Source organism: Chelmon rostratus, chromosome 7 (genome assembly GCF_017976325.1).
Source record: "Chelmon rostratus isolate fCheRos1 chromosome 7, fCheRos1.pri, whole genome shotgun sequence".
Classification (NCBI taxonomy): Eukaryota; Metazoa; Chordata; class Actinopteri; order Chaetodontiformes; family Chaetodontidae; genus Chelmon; species Chelmon rostratus.
The window spans coordinates 720,502-735,965 of NC_055664.1; the positions used below are offsets into that span (position 1 = coordinate 720,502).

A 15,464-nucleotide genomic window follows, 5' to 3' on the forward strand; every position below is an offset into this window, starting at 1 on the left:
CGCAGTCCGTCCATCCATCCATGGCAAGGACTTCTTACTTCATCCTTTCATCCCTCACCCTTCTTCCCCTACTTCCTGGTGCAACCAATAGTTTGTTGCATTTCTTACTTCTTGATACAGTTGGGGCAAATGGAGCACTATTTCTTTTCTCTCTCTCTCTCTCTTTCTTTTCAAAAGCTGTGTGGAGTTAGAGAGACACACAGTTTATCATAACCGTACATTTTTTGTTTCAGTGGAAATACTCGTTATTGTCTATTCTACTCTATTTCTATTCTATTAATGTACACCTATTGTATTTATAGCAGTAATTTGTTATACATATATTTTGTTACAAAAACAAAAAAGTTGGACATTTTTTCTGCTGGAGACTGGGAGAGACCCTGCCATTGTGTGTGTGTCTTACCTGTGCCCTGTGCTACTCTGTAAGATAATTAATGTGAAGGTCCTGATTACTGGCGTGAATGGTGTTCTTCAGACTATGAGCAACCATCCTATAGCAGCTACATTAAGTTAGTAATCAATCTTAGGTGTTGTTCATGTGAGTGAGGTCCACGAGGTGCACAAACTGCAATTTGAGAACATCCGACTGTTGTTTTTTTAAGTCACACTATGCCGAGGTGAGGTCAGGTCCTCATTATCTACTCCTGTTTAGTCCTTGCATTACTCAGGAATTATTCATTAAAGATTCATTAATTATCAGGTCATTCCTTAGTAAATACTTCCATTCTTATGTACTGTATTATAAAGCGTTACCACTGCAATGCTATTTTATTTACCCCAACATGGAGATGGGCCATTTGTGTGGGTTATTTCCAGGAAGCTGGATCATTTTTGTGTAACTCAGGTGCTGGTTTAATGGTTGGGGCAACCCTAGTGGCCTGGTGGTAACACCACCATCACAACAAGATTTTAACTTGTACAAAACTTTAGCCAAATAGATAAGACTTTATTAAACTTACACTGCTGGAGAACAATAAATTACAACTGTGCAAAACACAAAAAGAATTTCAAATTAAAAAAAAAAAAAAAAAAAGGTAAAGTGTCTTTTGCTCAGCAGTGGTGGATTTGGAGTAGCAGTGGATTTGGATGTTTGTAATCAGAGAGATGAAATAAAAACCTAATCAAGGCAGCATCCATCATCCATCCATCTGTCTCACGTGTGCAAATCATCATACAGCTGTTTATTTAGACATAAACAGACACATACGTTCAACAAAAACAACCTACTAGGATGAACACAAGAGATTAAAAGTTTTGATGTCCAAGTTACTTTTTGGACACCTCACTTTGATCATATTTTTCTTCAAAACCCTTCTGTTCATTTAACACAGAAGCCAAAGCTCTCACATGCTGCCTAAACAAGAGCAGTTGTGCAGGAACTTTTTTTTTATAAATGATTCTAAATCTGCAAAAATTCAAAACATTTCTATCAACAAGTCTCAGAATTTGACATTTGATGAAAAGTTTTGAGTTTGAGTTTTTAAGTCAGTGCTACAGACACAAACAAAAAGTATCGAGGTTGAACACGCTTCTCAACCCATGCACGAACAAGGTCAAACAACAGCTGAGCACTGTCTTGCATTAAAATGCGTCTTGTATCCAGATTGTATCTTGATATGGTTTAACCTGATTACATTATCACCTGGTATTAATATGTCTACAGTGTCTGCACTGAGATCTAATCACTTTGTCCAGCTTGTTCTTCCTACATATCAGTATCCGCTAGAGCTGTCACTCACTTGCAGTTGGTATGTAATGTCACTGGGTTTGAAGCTGGGAGCCCAGGACTTTTATTGCAAAAACTGCATTGTCTAGCTCCATCCAGTGATCACAGACTGAGGAGGCTGTTTTGTTGCTGATGATCATTTTACAATCCAAAAGTGATTTAAGATATGACCTGAATGCAGCTGTTCGATGTGGTCACTGGAGTGACAGACTGACTGTACACAGCAGTGACTGGTTAAAAACAATCAACTAAATAGTCTGTCTGTGTAGCAGCCATGAAGTGTAAGTTACTGAGATGACTCATCATCACTGCTTAACACGACTTCCCTTCACAATCATTTTACACAAACCCCTACCTGTACACTGCTTCAACAGTAGTAAGAGGGGAACCACCACTCCAAACTCATGTTAAAAACATCAAATAATTGATTAAAGAACAATAATGGTGATTTTACATTTTTCATCCTGTGAGAGTAGCTTTATAATGTCTTCTGCAGCTCAGGAGGAATGTTTTATTTTAAAAGAAAATAATGCAAGTGACATCACTGAGTAATCTCCACTTGGCCACAGAGACCACACAATTATAAGGCAAAGTCTTTGTTAGGGTCTGGTCATACCAGTAAAATCAATACATTTTAATGGAATTGCCACAATCACCAGATCTATCCACAGAGGCCAAGTAAATCCATGCAAATCCCAGAGTCCAGTTCAACTTTGACATTTGAATTTGTCAGTCCCCACCTTAACGAGAGCGCAATGCTAAACTGCTGCAGTAGCCCTTTAATAACATAATTTTACTCGCAGTCACTTGCTACTTTAACCCAGCATGTTAGAGAGTGCTTTTTACGATAAAGAGGCTACACTTAAGAGTCAGTTGCTTCAGTTTGAGTGTTGAGAGGAAAGCAACCAAAGCATGCTGGCAGTATTTTCAGATTTCACAACATTCATTCTAATATTCCCGTAAGGAATTAGAGAAGACCTCTTATTTATTGCATTACCATTTTTTAAATATTCCTTTTTGTATATTACAAAATACCTGTAGACATACTTTCGATTGTATCCAGCAAATAGTTGTTTCAATTACTGCAGTTTATTTAGCTGGCTCAGTTTGTGTGAGTGACTGAAAATAAATTGCATAGCGCTTTTCTTAACAAGGTTACAAAGTCCTTTACAGAAAAACAAAAACAAATAAACAACAAAAGGATCAAGAACACAAAAACATGGGGGAATAAAATAAAGTTAAACAACATAAAATCCAGCAAACGTATTAAATATAAAAACATTTTCCTATAAAAGAAAGTTTTAAGAAGCGATTTCAACAACACTTAAGATGCAGCCCATCTGATTTCAACAGGTAGAGTGTTCCACAGAAGAGCAAAAGCCCACCCACCACTCTTCACAAGCTGGGATCTAGGAACAACCAGAAGAGCTGCGTCCACTGATGTCAGAGAATGTCCAGAGGGAGTCAGTAAATTCTTTATATAATTTGAGATTTATTAGTCAAAGGTATCAATCCACATTCAATAAACTTATACACAGACACATCTGGAACACTACACCAAGTACAGGGGTATCACAAATGTAGTATCCATATATCATATATATATGATAACCCACAATACAGTTTCATCATCAGTGGAGCCTTGTGATTGTTTAGGCTGGCATGGTGGTCAATTCTCTCTGAATAGGCACTATACATTTGGAGCTAATTCATTCTGAATGTAACAAGGCTGAGCTCTTCATCCTCACTGGTGCGTTGCTGCCTTCTTTCAAAGATTTGCAGGAACTCCCTCCAACTCCCAAGCCACCCCCTTGTATTAGCATTTACTTATATGTCATAGGTTTTAATGTGTTCATGTTTATTAAATGTGTGTGTCTCAGGCTCTGCTGGGGTGTTTTTGAGTTCAGGGACAGTTTTGTAACAAGCTTGCTCAGATGTGTTTCAGATCACATGAGCATGACCACTGCCAAACTAAAATGCATATTGCTTCAATAAATGGTCAAAGCCTCAATGAGACAGACCCTGCAAAATTCCAAGTTATATTATGTATGACTCTGGCACTTTGGGAAGATTCAGCTCTCTATTGTCAAGGAGTATCTATGAACAACTTTGTAAATATAGTTGAATGAAGTCATGCCCTTTACAAGAATGACGCTGTATCCCCTGGATCGCCAGCTTAGACTAGCTGCAAATTCTTCTCCTAAGTCGACACACTTCTAGATTCAAAACTTGATATGCTACTGAAAACGTTGTTTCTGTCCTAAGTGGTTACTTGCGGTATACTTTGGATGGAGGTAGAGTGTCCTTCTCCAGCATCTGTAGAGTCTGCTGCACTCCCTTCTCCACCCTGCGGAAGTGCAACCTCTTCCAGAGGCTCTGCTGCTGCTGACGCCCCCACTCCAGATCCCTCAGGAAAACCTGCACAGAGGTGGACTGAGTGACTGACACATGCCAATGGATGTCAGGTATTTTCATACTCCTGTACTCAGGTTTGCTCATATGAGTATTTCAGGTCAGATGCATCTAACTCTTTTAACTGTAACTTGCCATAAATTGCTCATTGCTTGATGATTACTACTATTCATGAGGATGTATGCATGTGAGATTTCATCATTTCCGTTATTAAAACCCCTAAAACTGCCATATAAATCAGTATGTTCTGCTTGTTTGTGTTTAAAAGTTTCATTCACATAATGTTACAGAACAGTTTACATGATATTGGCTGGTAAAATATGTCTTAAGCAAAGTGGTCCATGGACTATAATGTCCAACACGCCACATCCTACACAGACGGTTTGAGCTGCTACCCAGCAGAATGGTTAAATAAAAAGAAACTGGCTTAGCTTTCACTGACCTAGACACAAAACCTTTGGAGAAACTAAGGGGCGTTTGGTAGGTGGACTCCTCTACCTCCTGAGCCACAGTCACCCCATACAACAGGTAGAACCAACACACTAATAATCTTACGCTCAGACATAAATGTAATGATTACAGGGATCTTATTCACAATTGTCATTTGGAAATGTTGTTCCATGATTTTGCTTCTAGTTGAAGTTTTTTTTATATTTGTTCCTGCGAGTGTGTACCTTAAGCTGCTGCTTGACACGTTCACGGTCCCAGGAGGAGGCATTCTCTCGTATTACACTGAGAATGGGGTGCCAGTCCTCTGAGATGTCTGAGCCTTCAGTGACTGAAGCAAGGACCCTGACCCGCCGGCCAGTGCTGCTGTGGTTCTTGGGACCACCACGGACATACAGGGACTGCTTCCCCACATCACTGAGAGGGTTCAGATACAAGCTATACAAACACACAAGACACGACATCAATACAACAACTTACTAAGAATGCAGTAACACTCTTGATTACATGTGACACACTAACATGTGTAATAGCTAGCATATACTAAAACAAGAGCAAGTAGTGTATTTTAGAACCATTTTTTTTGTTATAGATAGATAAATAGACACTTTACTAATCTCCAAAGAGAAATTTGCAGTTCCAGCAGCTTAAAGGGTGGAAACATAAGGGCATGTAAAATAAGAACAATTTTCAAGTACAATGTAAAGATTATTTATAAACCAGGAGGTAAAAAATACAATATGAGATAGAAAATAACAATATAAGACATAGACATAGACATATAGTGGGATAAAAATGTAGAATTAAGCTATATAAAATAAACATTATATTTGTTGAAACTCTCTTTACATCACAACACCAATAAAATCAAATGCTCTGAAAGAAAAGAAGGACAAATCTGGTATCTTTGAATGCAGAAGTAGTAGTTAAGAAGTATCATCTTAAAAATATAGTGACAACTATAGAATTTATGAATTAGGATCTATCCCAGGCCTACGAACCCCTTAGGATCCCCCTGGAAGAGCAGCAAAACTTTGCTGGAATACCCTGCCTGCTGCCATGGTGACCTGACTCCGGATAAGCAAAAGAAAATGGATGGATGGAAGATCTATAAAAACATGCTATTACAGCGTGTTCACAGGTCTTTCCAAAAAAAAGCAAGCGGACAGTTTAAGCACATTCTGAAAACAGTAGCTAGAGTGGAGCACATAACTCTAGTTGTCAGATCACTGCACTTAATACCTGTGTGTCATGTGTGTGATTTCAAATTTTTATGACTAGGTTATAAAACATCTTTGTTATTTCATACATTTGCTTGTCTGGGACTCATTTGCTTATTGTTACTGAGGATAAGAACAAACATGATGAGGACACATTTAGTTTCTGCACAACATATCAAGAATAATCCTCCAAACAAACAGGTCTACTACAACAGTAAATTCTTTAAAATCCAGGCTAAAAATCTTCCTGTCTGCAACTGCATTCACTAAGGTTGGGGCTATTTACTACTGTACTATAACTTCACCGAAAATGTCTTTCATTTCACTATTCTGTGCATCATATTTAGTTTCAGTCATGTTATTTATTTGATCTTAAGACCTTCCCCCTCACACAGAAGCTAAAGCAGAAAATAAATGTTTTAAATAAAAGTTTTTGTCAGAATGAAGTCAGCAATGTTATGTATCTTATGTTATCTTATGGCTTTTTATTCTATTTGTTGGGATTAATAATGAGTGCTTGCTTTCTGTCTGTCAAGTCAAACTGAAAGGTTTTAGAGTTTTTCTATTTGAGAGAAAATAAGAGTTTTTTAGTTTTTTAATGTTTCTAAGTATGTAAATAAATGATAAATGAGTAAATGAAGTAATAGTACAAAGACCATAGCTGACGTCATAGTCGGGAAGCAGACCGGCTTAAACTAATTTCCTGCCGGGGACATTAAAAGGACGGCATCGTCACAGGTTAATGAGATGATGCTTGATGTGGTTTGCAATATTTTCAGGTTTTTCACCTAACTATAACTAAATTCCTACAATAATGGAAAATGTCACACAGAGCTACCTGAAATTACAAAAATAAAAGGAAAAAGATAAAGGAACGCTCCCTGGTCATTGAGTGGAATCCAGTTTTACAAACTTCGTATTGATGCACCAATTCTCTTTCAAGTGGGAAACTGCACATGTCCAAACTAAAACTTGACACTGTCTCTGAGCAAGGTAATACAATCATAGTTGCAATTTTTCCAGATGAATGTAATAAGTGTTGTGGGTGACATCAGCTTGGCAGAGCAGAATGTAGTGTTCTGTTGTATACAGCTGTAGATATAGTGAAGAGGTGCTTACTGCACAGTGTGAATGCTGGGGTGTTCCCTGCAGGCATCCACCAGAGCCAGAGCAGCATTGTCTCCAATGTTGTTATAAGCCACGTTGAGCTCCTGAAGCGTGTGCTGCGGGAGCCTCTGAGCCAGCTCCAGGGCCCCCTGGTCCCCCAGGCCAGTGTGCATCAGGGACAGGTGTGTCAAGGACTGGTTCTCTGGCAGTGCCTCCAGCAGGGTGCGAGCTCCAGACTCCAACAGAGGATTATCACACAGTCTGGAGAACACATTGGAAAAACAGAACATTTCTGGTCTTCTACTCAGGATGCATACATGCAAATGGTGAAACCAAACAGGGGCCTGATGGCACAATGACAGACTGATTGTGGTTGACAACAAATGGTCAGAAAAAAGTTCATTAAAACACCCCCCTGATGGAATGATATAACAGAAGCCATAAAAGTGTTCACATCTGTTTGTAATACTAATTTGTTTGACAGTTGCAACAGACGTGTAATATAACATATTTAATTTACCACTGAATATGTGAAATAAATAGAATAATTTCCTGTTTATTTTTCTTGAAATACATGTCATCACTGTGCAGCTCAGGAATGTAGTGCATCATGGGCCTTACCATGCCCGTTAAAGGGCAAGACATTTTTTCAAACTGAAAAATATGGCAAGCTGAGCAAAAAACATGCACCTTGTTTAGCATAAAGCACTTAGCAGTTACAATCGAATTTAAAAAAAGGAAAATTCTGTAATTAGTGTAGCAACATCAGAACACTCCAGTGTGCAAAAAAATGTCATAGCAGTAATTTCATTATGTTAAGTAAGTAAGTAAGTGTGAATCACCTAGTCTTAAGTAGTAATAATCGTATTTTAGAACAGCAAGACATAGTCCAAGGTGCAAAGACATAAATATTCTCCAGAGAAGGACCTCAGGAAATGTTTAGTCACAATGGAAATTGAGCTGAGGGGAAACAGATTTGTCTGCTGTTGTGTTAACAGTGGCACCACCATGGAAATGTAGTTCCATGTTCTGAGATAGCTTTTGAGTATGGTGGCTAAATTTATAAGGCTCAGTCTTGTACAATGTAATGTAATGTTCCACTGTATCTCCAATACTGGTAGGACAGTCTTTTTTTATGAAAGGTTACAGCACACTTCAAAAATTAGGTTGCTGTTATCATCTTCAGCAAGCTAGGTTTTTGTCATGTCTCCATCGCTGATAATGGCAACAACACCGATTTTTATACAACTACCAACAGCAACAAACTGGCAAAATCCACTAAGAACTAATTTATACATTAAATGTATTAGTTATATCTGAAATATCTATCGTTAATGTCTTGCCTTGTTCACTTTGTATGATTAAAGATATTTGCATTTCACTTTATCTTGTGCTTACAGTGCATAATCCTAAATAAGTTTTGTTAAATAAAACAACAAACAAACAAACACATACAATAACTGACAAAGGCCAAACCTGGGGTTAGGCAGTACCTGATGTGTTCTTGAAGGCAACAGGTTACTTACTGCACAGACAGTGGGTAGCTCATTTTTTTCAGGCCTTGGTGTACAGGCTCCACGTCAAATAGAAAACTGTGCCCACAGCGCCCATCTTTTCTCTTTTTGTCATGTTTAAACATTTTAAAATACCGTAATCTCTGAGAGAAGATCTGCTAGGAATATAACGCTTATAATTAACTGAAACTTTAATATTCCAAATTAAAAGACAAAAGACAGTCTTACTGTAGAGATCTAATAGAACTCTTGGGGTCTAGTAGCAGATTTCTCAGGAGGATGCAGGACTCAGGACCCAGGCTGTTAAACTGCAGACTGAAGACAACAGAGACTTGTTAGACAAGCATGGCAGTCATCCAAAGTTAATAAAAATGCATTTTAAACAGGAGTAATGAAGGCAATTTTAAACACTGTGAAGTGACCCAGTAAATGGCCATGTTCTGGGTCATTTTAAAAGAACATGTATATGAAAGTAGGATGAATGAAGGTAGGCAGGCTAAGTAACAAAGCACCCGTCTGTATCCCTAAGGCTTGACCATGGATCGGAGCTGTTCCAGTCTTCATTATGTGGAAGACCCTAGAAAGTCTCTTCCTGGACCAGCTTAAACCCATGATCAAGTCACTATTGGACACCCTCCACTTCGCCTACCAGCCCATACTGGGAGTTGACGATGCCATCATTTAACTGCTCAACCGCACCTATGCCCACCTGGCCAAGCCAGAAAGCACTGTGAGGGTCATGTTTTTTGACTTCTGCAGTGCTTTCAACACAATAAGATAAACTAAATACAAAAGAAGAAGTTGACTGTAGATATGTACATTTTATACAAAAGACAATAAAAAAAAAACATTTTTCCAATGGAAAATGTTAAGAAATATTGAAAAATTGCACAATGATTTGAAAAATTGCACTTGGTTGGTATGGACAAGTTAAGTACAGTGTTTGCTCTATTGCACAGTAGATATATACATGTGTTTCACAGTAAAAATAAAAATATACATGCATAGGTGTAGTATTTAAGTAAAATAAAAGAATGTAATATTGCACAATGTACAGCATGTATGAGATAGAAGGATGTTAAACAACAATATTGCAAAAAACAGTATGTGTGCAGACACAGTGCTACATTGTACAATGCCTGAGTTGGTACCGTTCCTTCTTGCAGAGTGGATGCAGCAGTCTGTTGCTGAAGGAGCTGCTGAGGGCCCCCACAGTGTCATGCAGGGGGTGAGAAGGGTTGTCAATGATAGTTGTCAGCTTGGCTAACATCCTCCTCTCGCCCATGTCCTCAATGGTGTCCAGTGGGCAAGCCAGGACAGAGCCAGCTCTCCTGACCTGTTTATTCAGTGTCTTTCTGTCCCTCTCAGAGCCTCCACAGCCCCAGCAGTCCACTGTATAGAAGATTGCAGATGCAACCACAGAGTCATAAAATGTTTTTAACAGTGTCCTACATACTCCAAAGGAGCTCAGTCTTCTCAGCAGATGGAGACGACTTTGACCATTCCTGTACAGGACATCTGTGTCGGTTGACCAGTCCAGCTTATCGCTGAAGTGAACAGTCAGCTTTATGTACTCCCCCAGGCTCTCAATGTCCAAACCCTGGATGCTCACCAGTGTGATCTGTGACACCTTCCTGCAGAGGTCAATCACCATCTCCTCGGTCTTGCTGCCATCGATGTGCAGGTGGTTCAGTCCACACTAGTCGACAAAGTTGGTGATGACTTCCCTGTATTCCAGTTTGTTCCCCTGTGATACACTACCAACGATGGCATCTAAGAACTTCTGGAGGTGGCAGCTGGTTGTGTTGAGTCTGAAGTCCGATGTGTAGAGGGTGAAGAGGAAAGGAGACAGCACTGCACCCTGTGGAGCCTCAGTACTGCAAACTACCACATCAGCCACACAGTCCCGCACATGGTCCAGGCAGCCAGGTGACCGTCTACTCCAGCTCCTTCCAGCTTCCCCCTCAGCAGTGATGAATGGATTGTGTTGAAAGCACTGAAGAAGTCAAAAAACATGACCCTCACAGTGCTCTCAGTGTTCTCCAGGTGGGAAATACATTGATGGAGCAGGTAGATGACTGCATCTTCCACAGCAATGTCTGGTCAGTATGCAAACTGTAGGGGTCGAGCTCATTGCTCACCAGGTGACGGAGGTGGTTCATTATGATCCTCTCCCAGGGTCTTCATCAGGTGGGAAGTTGAGCCTACTGGACTGAAGTGGTTGGGTTCCCTAGGATGCACAGTCTTTGGCACTGGAACCACACAGAAAGATTTCCACACAGCTGGGACTCTCTCCAGGCTGAGGCTGAAATACGACCATGCAGAGCTGATCTGCACAGTCCCTGAGCAGTATGGAGCTGATGCCATCAGGGCTGGTAGCTTTCCTTGCCTTCATCCTCCTGAGCTCCTTACTCACCTGATCTGCTGTTATGGGGAGGTCAGGGGTGGGGGTGGCTCCTGTTAAGTGAGGTGGGGGAGGGGTCAGTGGACTGTACTGTGGAGTGGAGGAGGGTGAAGTGGTGTGGTGTGACGGGGGAGCTGCCAGTGTCAGGGATGCTCTGGGGGGGAGGGAGGGGGTGCAGAAAAGTAACACCGTCTGGTCTAGGTGCTGGTGGGTGGGGGAGGGAATCCATTCCATCCAGCCAGCTCTATTGGATGAGAAACTCACAGTGATGCAGGTGGATGCCCCTCTCATGTCTTGGATTGTTGACTACCTGACTGGCAGACCACAGTATGGGCACCTGAAACACAGACTCTGTCAGACAGAGTGGCCAGTAATACTGGCGCAGTGCAGGGGACAGTACTATCTCCATTCCTCTCATTGAATCAGACACAGATGCAGACATGCGTCCACTGATTGCCACCTTTGCTACAAAAGCCTCTAGGACACTGCTTGGTTCACACAGATTTGAACACTTTTCCAGCTGGAAGCCGCTTACACATGGAATAGCCAAGCTAATTCAGAAAGTCAGATCCTGTTATAAAGCTCCGGAAAGAGGTATTCCAAAATAAGATGGGCTTACACAGGCAAGGATTGTAATTGTCCAGACTGTACAGCAAGAGGTCTTTAAAGAGGAACTAAAGAGCCTGTCCAAAGGAGAGATTGTATCAAAACACAGCCCTCTCAGAAGGCTTGATCCCATCCTGGATACTGATGGTGTGCTGAGAATTGGAGGCCGCATGTCATCGGCTGCAATCTCCTGGGAAGAGAAGTATCTGATAATCATCCCTAAAAACAGCCACGAAGCTACCTTGTTGGTGCAGTATTACCATGAACGTGTCGCACACCAGGGTAGGCACATCACTGAAGGGGCAGTCAGGTCTGCCGGGCTGTGGATTCTGGGAGGAAAAAGACTTGTATCTAGCATCATACACAAATGTGTCACTTGCAGGAGGTTGAGAGGGAGCATGGAAAAACAAAAAATGTCCAACCTACCTGCTGATCGTCTCAACCAAGCTCCTCCATTCACACAGGTTGGATTGGATGTATTTGGACCATGGAGCGTCTGTGCTCGATGCACCAGGGGAGGCCTCTCAGAAAGCAAGCGCTGGGCCGTCATGTTTTCCTGTTTAGTCACAAGAGCGGTTCATATGGAGATAGTGGAGTCTCTGTCCACATCAAGCTTTATAAATGCACTTAGAAGATTCACGGCCATCAGGGGTCCAGCAAAGCTCTTTCGTTCGGACCGAGGAACAAACTTTGTTGGCTCATGCAAAGAACTTGGCATAACACCAGAAAATGCAGAGCTTTAGTCTTACCTCAAAGACCGAGGCTGTTCTTGGGACTTCAATCATCAACACTCTTCCCACATGGGTGGAGTGTGGGAGAGAATGATAGGGGTTGCTCAAGGTGAGCTCCCCAAGTCTTTCTCATGAACTTCTTGACACGCTGATAGCAGAGGTCACTGCTATAATGAATGCAAGGCCGATAGTTCCTGTGTCATCAGATCCAGACATGCCCACTGTCCTCACTCCTGCTATGCTCTTAACACAAAAAGTTGACTCTGTGTCTGCTCCTTCAGGAGACCTTGACCTTAAGGATCTCTACCAGAGTCAGTGGAAGCAAGTCCAGGGCCTTGCGGATTCATTCTGGAAACGGTGGCATCAAGAGTACCTGGCAACACTCCAGCCAAGAAGGAAATGGCAAGCAGACCAACCTAGTCTGCAAATTGGTGATGTTGTTCTTCTAAAGGACAGTCAGGCCAAATGGAATGAATGGTCTGCCGGACTTGTAGTAAATACCTTTCCTGGTCAGGCCAACAAGCTCTGTAAGTGAGAGTTGTTAAAGCTGTCTCCCCCAGGGTGTATTCAAGACCCGCTTCGGAAGTAGTGCTGCTACTCAAAGGGACATAGTGGTATAGCACATTATACCAGGCGGGGAGTGTGCTGCCCCTTTAAGAGTAGGTTAATGTGTGATGTGTTTTTTGTCCATGAAGGCTTGCCATAGTTCTTTTCCAGTGAAGATAGTTTTGAAGCAAAGCTGTTGTTTTTCTGCTCCACGTTTACTTTTCTCTGCTGAACCCTAAAGAGCACATGTCTGTAAGTAATACTTACCTTTTCATGATGAATTCACCTGTGATAGTCTTCTGAAACAGTTCATAATTTGTTTGGAAAACTTAAAAATGGGAGCGATGCTAACGCGTTAGCCGGTCTATGGCGTTTTCAATGTTAAGTTAGCATCAAGCTAATCGCCAGTTTACTGTAGTGACTACTCAATTATACTTTTAGCACATTTGTGTATATTTGTGTTGTGCATAAGAATTAATGACTCAGCGTTTTTTGATGTAAATGAAAGAGTCAAATACAGTATCTTTGTAACATTTTATTTTTATATTGCAGTTTCACAGTGCTTCTGACAGTAAACATCTGAAACTTACCTGCTGACTCCTGGATGTTTATTAAGGAACCTGTTTAACTGTCTGCCAAGCTAGAAATCAGCTCTACATCCTAGTAAGGCCAAAATATTACTTATGGCTTTCAAAAATAAGACAAAAAAATCTTTGTAAGGGACAGATAATGCCCTTGGTGATAATGATACTTCCTGGTGTGTCATGTTAAACTCAACACAATACAGTGTTTACAATCTGACAGAAGTGGGTGCAGTAAGACTAAATATACCTGGAATGACCCTTTTCCAATTTTGTTATCTCCAAACTGTAAAAGATGGAAAAAAAAATGAATCTTGCTTAGAATCTAAAAGAAATGTGTCATCTTCAAATTTAGGCTATTTGGAAATCAGGTCACATTTTGCTCACTTAGTTATTCACAATAAAAGAAATGTTGAACAAACTTTTGCAGGCCACTGTATTTTAATAAAGAAATAAAAAACAGATGTGTTTATTGGCTCTACATGGAAATGAAAATGTGGTATATGCGTATACCACATGAAAGGAGCAACCTGTCCCATAATATAGGCTCATTAGTAAACATAATGTAATTCAATCTCTATTGTTTACTATATAATTCCATATGTGTTTCTTCATAGTTTTGATGTCTTCAGAATGAATCTACAATGTAGAAAGTAAAAAAAAATAAAGAAAAACCATTGAGTGAGAAGGTGTGTTCAAACTCTTGACTAGGTAGTGTATATATAGTCAACTTCTTATTTTGTATTTTTTATTGTCCATTGCCTTGCTATTGCTTTTTCTACTGATGCTGCCTGTAATACCAAATTTCCCCAAATGGGGATTAATGAAGTTTAATGTTATCAGTCAGTGTACTACGAGGCATGTCAATCAAGAACATTTACATAAGGCAGCAACAGACACACATACAGACACAGCATGCAGCAGACAGGTCTTTCCTGTAACAAAACCAGCTGAGCTTGAGATAACATTTGGTCTGGCTTTGTTAGATGACACAATAACCAACGTAAAAAACAGTTTCCCACATCCAATCCGTGTGGGTCTCCAATAGATGCTACTAGCCATATTAGCCGCGGACTATGCAGATGCCGACTTCAATAGGTCTACTGGAAAAATACATAGTACAGCAACATAAAAATGGCAAAATTTACAGGTTCTAAGTTTGAAGTTGGTATCTATCCATCCTTGGGCATCCTTCAACCTTCAGTTTTGAAGCAAATCCTGATTTGTATTTGCCCTCAAAGCGGTCTGAAGCAATATGATTCATGCACACATACAGCCTAAGAGTTTTCCTGTTGTTGTAATGGGGTTAATCCACTGGATTTCCACTTCCTCAGGTGGTGGAATTAGATGAAGATCATAATGTTACCTTCCACACGTTGGTGTAGCAGCAGTCTGGGTTATAGCAAGAATAAGAAGAAGAATAGTTACTGAATCTTACTCCTGTTCTATGATAATGTGCACAGACCTCAACCTGCATGTTACTGTAGCCACAGTAAGGTACACTCTATATATGCTTTTATCATAGTAATGATGGCAAAATCCATGTTGTGGCAGAACGTGATGGTGATGAAACCAATCTACCGCCCACCTCTATTACATGGCCAGGACAGGCTCGCATTGAGATGAAATGATGTGCTGATGAAGGTTGTTTGTTGTGATGGAGGAAACAAACTGATTGAAACCTAGTCACCGATATGCACAGTGTCATGGCATGTTTTTTGGTTGTGCCTCCTGGAATGAGAGAAAAAGACAGTTGTCGAGGTATGGGAGAATCTTCCCTCAGACATAGTGATGTTAAAGCTGCCCACCTGCATGTTATAAAATCTAAGAAGCCAGGCACAAGCTAAATATAAGGATGGAAGATGTTTCTGTGTCCTCGCCAGAGGGAGACTGAAAGCTGGTATCATGGAAACAAAGCAGAGACATCAGAAGAAACCGGAAAGAGACCTCAACACCAAAGATATGTGGAGGCAATCTAGACTATCACAACAAAAGCAGGAGCACCACCATCATGTGTGAGGCCCATTGCCAAATGACTTTAATGCATTCGATGCTCGCTTTGATCTCCTCAACAAAGAGTCAGCTGTCATGTCTACTTTGCCTCCAGGAGACTGGCCACAGTCAGTTTTCACAGCAGATATAAGGAAAACTCTGATGACGGTGAATGTGC

At 40.7% G+C, this 15,464-nt stretch overlaps 1 protein-coding gene across 2 annotated transcripts in view; it reads right to left on the reverse strand.

Annotated features, from left to right (window-relative positions):
- Nucleotides 1–1,065: 1,065 nt before the first annotated feature.
- The window catches only part of nlrx1 (NLR family member X1), a 37,498-nt gene continuing 23,099 nt past the window's right edge, over nucleotides 1,066–15,464 (reverse strand). For both annotated transcript variants that reach the window (XM_041940099.1, XM_041940098.1), the window contains exons 9-12: nucleotides 8,655–8,741; nucleotides 6,925–7,173; nucleotides 4,813–5,023; nucleotides 1,066–4,144 (exon numbers count right to left, since the gene is read on the reverse strand). In XM_041940099.1, coding sequence (XP_041796033.1) covers nucleotides 3,995–4,144; nucleotides 4,813–5,023; nucleotides 6,925–7,173; nucleotides 8,655–8,741 — 697 coding nt within the window. In that variant the 3' untranslated portion in view covers nucleotides 1,066–3,994. The remainder of the gene's footprint in view (nucleotides 4,145–4,812; nucleotides 5,024–6,924; nucleotides 7,174–8,654; nucleotides 8,742–15,464) is intronic.